General features: G+C 36.8%; 1 protein-coding gene across 1 annotated transcript in view; it reads right to left on the reverse strand.

The window, feature by feature from the left end:
* Nucleotides 1–9682, reverse strand: part of rhpn2 (rhophilin, Rho GTPase binding protein 2) — a 35826-nt gene extending 26144 nt beyond the window's left edge. The window contains exons 1-2 of the mRNA XM_073837021.1: nucleotides 9479–9682; nucleotides 3783–3898 (exon numbers count right to left, since the gene is read on the reverse strand). Of these exons, the coding sequence (XP_073693122.1) occupies nucleotides 3783–3898; nucleotides 9479–9547 (185 nt within the window). The 5' untranslated portion in view covers nucleotides 9548–9682. The remainder of the gene's footprint in view (nucleotides 1–3782; nucleotides 3899–9478) is intronic.
* Nucleotides 9683–10632: the final 950 nt, after the last annotated feature.

The following is a 10632-nucleotide window of genomic DNA, read 5'->3' on the forward strand; positions in this document are numbered from 1 at the left end:
AATGAGGGAACATTCCAGATCAGCTCTGAAGATAGAGCAGCTATGAATGGAAGGTAAAGAGATTGAGCAAGCATCCACCCCCACGCCATCCTAATATTAATGAGCTCAGGTAACCAAAAACACTCAGACATCCGCCTCTAATAAAGGGCTATTAAACTGACTCAGGTATGTCATTACAATACATACCAGGCCTGCTTTACATCTGAATCACACATTAAACACAGAGGCAATTAGAGGGTTTCATTCAACTATCGACAGAGAGAGAGAGAGATCCTCAGGCGGTGTTTGCGTTTACGTGTGAGAGACGCACTGCCATCCCCTTTCAAACAACCTAATTTTAACTGCTTCTGCTGACATGTTTTTATGAGAGTCTGCGTACGTGTTTGCGTGGACGTGTTAAACAGGCTGAGAGAAGACCTCAGGCCGTTAGCAAACACATCACAGCACTCAATGACCTCACTGATGTACCTGTCACAACAGTCACCTGCTGACTAGAGGGAATTTCACTACATTTGGAAACATTTCTTTCTAATTAAAAGGACCAAACCCTTGTATCAGCTTGGATCCAGGCTTGTTGTTTTCCACCAAGTTTCGGCCAACTCACAATACCCATCCAAACTGGAGCCAATGCCAGATGACAATAACTCAACAAACATAGTCTACAGCCCCAACATATCATTAACCCATAGAGAGGAAAAGAAAGGAGACTCACTTATGCTTTCTTACTGAAAAGAGCTTGTCCAAACTTTATTGTTATAAAAAGATTTAAAGGCACTTTGACGTCAATGCCAATCACATGCTTCGCTCCAAGGACCAACCCAGCAGGTGTGTCCTTCAAAACCATGGAGACACAGACACACTTAATGTCCCCATGGAGACCGGTTTGTCCAACGTTACAGCGTGTGCTCATCGTAAAGGGAAAAACATTGTCAGCTTTTGAGAGAGGTAATGTATAAGCTGGTTTTAGCAACAAGATGCAACAGCAGTTCTGCGAACTTCACAACTACCTGTTCTTTCTGAATGTCTGCACTGGTATGAACGTGGGTGTTTGCTGATAAGTTGTTAATGTTTCCTGTCGGCTTATGTTTCATTTATATAAATGCTTCCTTGAACAGAACTGATACATATCTGACACACAGTCTGGTAGCACTGGCCAGTTACAAATTAGGCAAATGATGTTCTACAAACCAAAGTACAATCAGAGCTTCCTTGTCCTTTGAAACAGAACATTAAATTTTCGTCACACAATTTGCATCAACAAGGGATAACCTGAAATTTCAGCAGCTGAAAGATAAAATAGTTCACATAATACTGGTTACAGGTCAGTACTTAAGAACTTAATTTTATTCAGCAAGGACGCAAATAATCTAAAGAAATTGCAAAGACTTTCACGTTTTAATAAAATGTTTTTAATTTTAAATAAATGCTGTTCTTATGAACTTTTCATCAATTAGAGAATCCTATGTATCGCTGTTTTCATAAAATATTAAACAGCAAAACAAATGTTTGTTGAACACCAAATCAGCATATTAGAATGATTTCTAAACAATAATGTGAGACTGAAGACTGGAGTAACGGCTGCTGAAAATTCAGCTTTGCCACCACAGAAGTAAATTACATTAAAATAGAAAACACTTATTTTAAATTGTAACAGTATTTCACAACATTACATGTTTTATTACATTTTTAATCAAATAAATTCAGTACTGGTGAGCTTAAGAGACTTCAAAACAAAAAAAATTATATATTAGCATTATTTTGAAGTAATAACATACTGTTTACTGCACATTATAGCAGTGTGTGCAAAAAAAATATTACACTGACACATGCATAATTATATTCTTGGGTATAATTTGTCAATTTTGTCATTAAGTTGAATGGAAGCCAAATGAAGGAAGTGAGTGTACTCAGAAACATGTATTTTGTGTTATTCATTTTAACCAAGGGTCATTTAAAATGACTATTTTTTGTTTTTGGGGTTAACTTTTGGCCAATTTGAATCACTACTCAAAACACATTGCTAGTTACAAACTGATACAATATATTATATAATGTTATGCAAGTCTCTTCTGCTCACAAAGCCTGCATTTTTTAGATCCAAAGTACAGCAGAAACAGTACAATTTTGAAATATTTTTACTATTTTAAATAACTGTTTTCTATTTGAATATATTTTAAAATGTAATTTATTCCTGTGATTTCAAAGCTGAATATTTAGCACAATTACTCCAGTCATATGATCCTTCAGAAATCATTCTAATAATCTGATTTTCTGCTTAAAAACAATTATCGTTGTCATTATATTAAAAAAAAAAAACAGCATTTACCTGAAACAGAAATCTTTTTCGTGACATTACAAATGTCTTTATCACCACTTTTGATCAATTTAAAGCATCCTTGCTCAATAAAAGTAGTGATTTCTATGATTTATTTCCCCCCCAAAAAATATACTGACCCCAAGCTTTTTAATAGTAGTGTATAATATTACAAAAGCTTTTTATTTCAGATAAATGCTGATCTTTGGATTTTACTATTTATCAAAGAATCCTGATTTTTTTTTTTTTTTTTTTTTTTTACAAAATGTACACAACTGTTTTAAATACTGATGATAATAATAATAAAACATGTTTCTTGAACAGCAAATCAGTGTATTAGAATGATTTCTGAAGGATCATGTGACACTGAAGACTGGATTAATGATGCTGGAAATTTAGCTTTGATCACTTAAAATTACATTTTAAAAACAGTTTGAAAACAGTTATTTTAAACAGTAAAAATATTTCAAAGTTTTACTGTTTTTGCTGTACTTTAGATTAAATAAATGCAAGCTTGGAGAGCAGAAGAACCTTTTTTAAAAACTGTTCAAAAACTTTTGACTGATAGTGTATCATTATTAACGATTAAAAAAAGGCATTTAAAATTCTGTTCTATAATTTAACTGATGTCTTAATTTGTATGAAAACCTTCTTCCCCTTGACATGCAACAGGACACCAAAAAGGTGACACTAAAAAGAATATTTGCATTATACTTTGCATGTTTTTTTTTTTAGACAGACACAGCTTTTCCTCTCACGTCTGGATCAGCTACAGTAGTACGCATGACTGACCGGCGGTTACCATTCAAATCAGTGCCAGCATTTCACAGTTGACAGCTGGCTGCTAGAATTTTCGAAAACTACTTGCATGTTAAACGTTTCCAAGCAAAGCAAGTTTATACTCGAGTTTCAGATATTATGGTTTCAGGTATCTAGCAAGGGTTGCACAGGTATCAGGTCTGAAAACTGAAAATCTAATATATCGCATTCCTAGTCTCTTTAGTCATCAGCTTTAACAAAGGCACAATGTTACTGTGTCTATCATCAACTCCAAATCTAAAGGTAAAAATGCTAAAGGCACACCTGACTCTTAGATCACAGTGCAGATGAGCTTCAAACATTTGCTTCTGCACACATTCACACACACAAACAGAGAAATACTTTGATGACAGGTTAGCAGCAAGACGCCTTACTGAAACCTCACCACACAAAGAGCAGAGGATTTATGCAAAACAGGGCAGTGATTTAGCCAACAGGGCTAGTGCTCTGCTGTTCAGTGCCAGACACTTCAAGACACATGCTGTTATGTAACCAAAGTGGTACCTTAATGAAGGTTGGGTTTTTAGGAAAAGATTTCCTGCATATGTGTGCATATCCACACGTGCCCATAGGCTAACATGTCAGGTAAGGGTGATGAATGAGCATTTGCCCTTGTGTTTGTGTGCACACATAAGAGTGCTTGACTTACTTGAGAAGGTTCTCTGCTCCTGCTCTCATCCTCATCTGCTTGATGATTTGCTGATTAAGAGTTGCTCTTTTATTCTGCAGCTTACTGCGCCCTGTCTGAGCAAATGGATTACATCCCTGTCAGAGAAAGAGAGAAACAGAGCAAATTAATTTATTGCCCGTTTTAAACATGCTGTGAACATTCTTATAAAGCACTTAAATATGATAAACACACAAGCACATGTCGGCCAACATAACACCTTGCTGTTTTTAGGGTGTGGTGAAAACAATACATGACGTAACAAGATAAATTTCCCACCCAGACACACCTATAGAGAGTATCTGTCATAAATTTGATAGCTGAGGGAGGAGTTAAAATAGCAAACCTCTTACTGCTGTTATCCTGACAAACATTCTTGATTCTGCTCTTGATCCTACAGTGAAAACATACTGTTTGTTTCTGAAAGTGCGTCCACTTGCTATGACTAAGCATAGAAGAAAGCGCCAGCATTAAAGTGAGAAAGGATTTATTTTTGGGAAGGATTATGGAAGTTTTACTTCATAATAATTCCTCTAATTGGTTTGATTCATACTGATACTAACTGTTGGTTGTGTAATTTGGTGTTTAACGTGTAAAAGTAGCTATTGACTTCGTTCACATAGTTAATGTTTAGGACTGACATGTGTACTAATGTGTGGTCACATTTTTTCACAAATTTCAAGTTACAAATCCAGCCATTTTAATAGGAACCTGTGCGATCAGGAATTTCAAGGCGAAGCAACTAATTAAGCTCACACTAATTTTGCATGTTGGCCAACAAAAAGGAACTTGGTTTAAAAGGGATCTCTGTGTGAATGATGCTTCATGCATCACTATACAATAAAGGGATATTTTACCCAAAATAAAAAAAAAATCTGTCATTAATTACTCATATCACTTCTTCTGAAACAAATTAAGATATTTTTGATGAAACCCGAGAGCTCTCTGATCCTCCATAGACAGCAAGGGTCCTACCACGTTCAAGGTCCAGAAAGGTACCAAGAACATCAACAAAATAGTCCAGTGGTTTAACGTGGTACTCTCCAAAAATGGAGCAAGGGGGACGTGAAGGAAAATAATGGTTGAAAAAAGTTGCCGTTTTATTTATTTATTTATTTTTGCACACAAAAAGTATTCTCAAAGCATCATAACATTACATTTGAACAACTGTCACTTGGACTATTTTGTCAATGTTCTTGCTACCTTTCTGGACCACCCTTGCTGTCTATGGAGGGTCAGAAAGCTCTCAGATTTCATCACAAATATTTTCATTTGTTTTCTGAAGGACTTACGGGTTTGGAATGACATGAGGGTGAATAATTAACGACAGAATTTTCCAATTTTTTGTTTCGTGGGGATACTGATGGAAGTGATTGACTACGTCTTTGCTTTGATCATTGTACTGAATATGATCCAAGTGTAGTTCATCAATTTCATCAGCTTGTTGCTCAAAATGTTTTTTAATAAAACCTACCAACTAAATATCTAAGGCAGCTGGGTAACAAACCCAGCTTTTAAGTTTAACAAACCAATTTTTTTGTTTAATCAACTCAAATATCATGTCACTTAATACAACTTAACATTTCAAATTTACTAAACCTATTTGAGTTGACTTAAATTTAAAGCAGCAGGGTAAACAAATTATTTTAAGTTGACTCAAATTGTGTCAACCAATGTCAATCCCATTTTGCATTTGTGCCACAACATCTAAAATCCAGAAGTACAGTGACAATGACTTAAGTAGAGTGTTTTCACTATGAATCATCAATCGGCCATATTGGTGGCACCGAACGTAAACAATGCCACTAAATCGAACAAAATTCGCATTAAAAATAAAAAAAAAGGAGAAGAGTGCAAAAAACTGTCTGAGGAACAAAAGGCGTTTGTGGTTGGCCAAAATGAACCTGGATTTCCAGGGCAACATTGGTGTTTGTTCTTATTTCCAGTCAGGTAGGTGAAATATTAGGCTAATATTTTAATTAACATTGCTCGTATGTATTTTTACCACCTATTAACTTCAGTTTGTCAACATATTGTGTCCTTTACTACTTACTAAGTTCTTCTCTATATGATTTAGCAGCTTCCACACGATTTTGCCATGGTTTAGACAGCATGAATAAGCAGAACAGCATATTCAGTAGTAAATTAATCATGCAATACATGCTGTTGTTTACATCCAAATATCTCCAATATGGCGACGTATCCAGGTAACTGACCAAACTGTGACGCAAGTGAAAACCCCTCTATACATCAAAGATGGTGATTTCATAATACCAGACAGTATTACCTGCCTAAACATTTTTTCATAACTACAATCAAGGTTTATCTATCAAATCTTAATTATTAGACTGGGGCATTGAGATCATTTGTAGGTAGATGCAGGTGAGAAGACAGACAGCAACTACATCTAAAAGTTTCAGATGACACACGGCTCATATCTCCATCTCTATGAGTTACCAGAACCCCACACACACTTGAGACATGAACATGTGCAGTGCAGAGTTCCTCTCGTATTGTATGACATGACAGGCCACTAGCTGCACAGTGCGGTTTTGTTCACACGATACAGCTTGACTATAAATGCCCAGAAAATTTAAGCAAGTCAACTCAATTACATAATTCGGTTGTCACTTTTATTCACAACTAGACTGAGCGTGAAAGTAGCAATCTGAAACAAGATGAAACCCGTAGTCTGCGGCAGGATAAACATAGGCTGTCTCAATACATGCAATAGTGGTTGTCAAATGGACCCAACATGACCTCTGCACATTCTAGAACACTGACCAGGGCGATGTTTAGCCGAGCAGAACCAAAAAGCTGCCAGCACAACTGCGTTCCAATCACAAACACACAATTACCCCTGAACTAACAATGCGGATCGAGCAGAAACAAAGTCTTAATCAAACTAGGGCACAAATGAGAGAGAAAACAGGGCCTCAACTAAGTTGTTGCGTTCAACATTATGCAACTGTTATGTATAGGGATGCACCGATCCGTATCGGCCGATCACTTGCGCGTTTTGTCAGTAAAGCCGGTTCTGTAATCAGCGGTAAATGCCATCAGGTGCGTGATTTCACGTTGAGCCGTATATACTACACACAGCCGTTGTTCACTGACGAGCTGCGCACATTCACACTGATAATGAACATTGATTTGCGCAGCTCGTCGGTAAACAACGGCTGTCTGTAGTATATACGGCTCAACGTGAAATCACGCACCTGATGGCATTTACCGCTGATTACAGAACCGGCTTTACTGACAAAACGCGCAAGCATGATCGGCCGATTCGTATCGGTGCATCCCTAGTTATGTACATGCACAAATATGAGACCACAGTAACAAATGTTCATTTCTATTTTCAGCCATAGATCATCTCCTCTGCTCTGTTTCTGTATTAACAAAGATACATTTCAGTAAACACCTATTAAAGAGTTATGCAACATAAAGTGTATTTCATTGTGCTGAATGATTCATTTTTGTTAAGACACGCTCTTTCCTTCTTACTCACAGTTGTTGGTTGCTGTTCGATCACTTTACTCAATTCTGTGAAATGCACAGAAGCCATGTTATACTAATCGTAAAGCTCGGAACAGCTTCTCCTCCCTGTGCCGGGACATGAAATTGGAGCATCTGTGTTTCATTAATGTGTGTGGTTTGGCTATGCACTTTCACTGGGCAGATGCAACGTTAATAGGAGGAAAACTGGAAAAACATGCTGAATCTGCGATTCAGTTTCTCCAAGCCCCTTAGCCCAAGCAGGATCAACTCAGGCGGAACTGGACCAAAACCACATCACCGATCTGAACCAGCCCCCACCTGGTAACAGGCCTGAAACCTTCTCGCAGCAAACGGCGACCACACTCATTTACAAAGAATTAATGCACCAAATGAAAAGGAGACACAGGAAATGTACTGAACAAAAACAACCACTTCCAACAGTAGACTAAATAAAATGCCTTTTTCCATCTAAAATCCAACCATCCATGTAGTAACAAAACCATATTTGCCCACATTAACTCAGAAAACCCAGTCTGTGGTTCATTTTTCTGTTTCGTGTGAATGGGCCTTTAGAAAAACGTTTCAAGAGAAACTGTAGAAACTGGTACAGTTTGACATCAAACATAAGAATAAGAAGCCCTGAACAACAAAGCCCAATAGATACTCTTGACACAAAGAGAGGTGAGCTCAGCAAAGACAATAGGCCTATTCAGCTGGCATTCACACTACTAAAAAAATCCTGAGAATAAACAATCCAGAAGAAATGACAGAAACCTGCCACAAGTTACTCTTTCAAAGTCCAAAGTAAACACATGAACATACACACTCCAGGGTGGAGTGTACAAACACACCGTTTATTTACAAACACACTAAGCCATTTTTACCATGAACACTGCAGAATCCGAATTGAAAGAAATTAGTTATAAAAATAAAGGTTCTTTATAAAAACTGTTCACTGAAAGGTTATTTAGGGAACCAAAAATGGTTTTTCTATGGCATCATTGCAAACACACCCTTTTGGCACATTTACTTATTAAGAGTTTAAAAGACAAGCAAATGCCAGAAACAACTCTTTGGCTAAGAAAGGGTTACCTTCGTCCTTACAAATAATTCACCACAGTAACCACAGTTTTGACCAAAACTCAATGATAGTTCTGCAAAAAATAGCAATGTAATAATACTGGCAAATATATCTTTTTTTCCTTCTAAAACTGTAATAGAGTATAAATGTAATATGTTCAGATGAGTGAATGTTTGTTCCTCCCACCTTGTACCTGCTAACATTTTGTCAGTGCTTTTGTTTATAATTTTTATTTTAGAGATTTTACCTTTATTTTTTATTATTCTAACTACTTTTAAACAATTAGTTTGAAGTTTAATTTTTGCACATACTGTTTAATCGCACATAGTCTACATACAGTGGATACGTTCAGTACATTTATGTACACTGCCTTCACTGCATTATTTGGAGGATTACACTGAGTGGGCAGGATGTGGTATAACAAATTTGTAAATAAATGATTACATTTCGTTTATATTTTAATTTAAAAAGATTATGGTTTTAATAGTTAATAACTGTTGGATTTCTCGTCCAAATAATCAAATAAATAATTGACCGATTAATCTGTTATTAAAATAATAGTTAGGTGTACTAGCTTTAATACCAAGTTATTAAAGTTGTGTATTAACAATACCTGGAGGCATTTTTGTACGAAACTACGGTTACCATGATATTTTTGTAAGTGACTTCGATAAAAAAAAAAAAATATTAAGAAACCAAACGAGCAGTGTGAATAATATACATAAAGAAACGGGAAATTAAACTTTCAACCGAAAAAATATATACAAGATACACTGTAATGTACTCTTTTCGCTTGGCATTGTTTGTGAGCATCCGAGCTCGCCAGCGTCCACATGCCCCGCAGATGTGGGTTCATCTCCAACAGATCCTATTAAAAACACCTTATGAAGAAGGAAGGCTAAAAGCCTCGTCCTTCACTTATTATCAGCCATTTACCTCTTGAAACGCGTTAAAGAATATAAAAATAAGTCACGTATATTTTCAACACAACACTATTAAAACAGCAGTGATGTATCTAAAACCTTGACTAATACAAAAGTCCTGATGAACTACTCATCAGCTCCCGAACCATCGAGAACAACAGAGATGAAACTCTTACCTTTTTGAAGTAGCCATTCTCCACCGGTCCGTTGGTTTTGCAACCATTGGGAATAAGAGTGTCCGTCATTTCTGAATTCTCAACCGATTCCCTCGATGAAATTCAGAAAACAGTCGAAAGACAGTCGTTCCTGTAGCTCAACAGGTGTTTGTCTCTAGGAACCTAAGTCTCGGATGTCTGTTGATGGTCCACTGTTGTGCAAACTCTTCCTAATCACTTTCAGCATTCGCTATTTGCGATGCACTTCCCAGCCCCGCCCAGCTCCGGATGCGTCACGTAAGCGGAGCTGCCCTTCAGTGGGCGGAGTCTGTCTGATCTTACCTGCGCAATTGCCACGCCCCCGATTTTACTTGCTTATAAAAGCTCAACTTCAACATTTTTAGCTCAGACATTAGTAACTCTTTAACTAAACAGTTAGTTTTCAAACATGTACCCACATGTACCTTATAGCAAAAAATTTGAATTTCTAATTTAAATATGCCTTTACCAATAAAAAAAAGACTTGGAAAGAATAAATTCGAACTTTGCTTCTGTAATGAAACATTATGTAATTAAACTGAATCAGTATCTGTATATAGATTAGGCTATTTCATACAAATTCGCACTATTTTGTCTGCTGTGTACCTACGTTATTTGTAAAGCCTAGTTGTATTACACACACACACACACACACACACACACACACACACACACACACACACACACACACACACACACACACACACACACACACACACACACACACACACACACACACACACACACACACACACACACACACACACACACACACACACACACAATTATAATACTTATTTTATTTTATCTATGTCTTGTTGTTTTTGTATTTGATTCTGATTCTGTATTCAGGCAACACTGCAAGTAACAATAAGGTAGGTTAAAGCGCCCTCTCGTGTTTAGATTCTAGATGTTGAAGTCATTAAAACTGGTCCGTCACGTTTGGCCTACATCTTGCCTGCCACTGGAAGCAGATTTATAGAATAGTTTCAGTGTGCCAGACAACTCTGTAACACAAACAAACACAGTCTCGTGCATTGGGGACATCTTTGCACATACTTTAGAGCTTTGAGGAAATAAGGTCTGAAGTATTTTTTTTTTCCTTCAGCCTTGGATTATTACTTTTTCTGGGCTGT

Source organism: Garra rufa, chromosome 3, assembly GCF_049309525.1.
Source record: "Garra rufa chromosome 3, GarRuf1.0, whole genome shotgun sequence".
Classification (NCBI taxonomy): domain Eukaryota; kingdom Metazoa; phylum Chordata; class Actinopteri; order Cypriniformes; family Cyprinidae; genus Garra; species Garra rufa.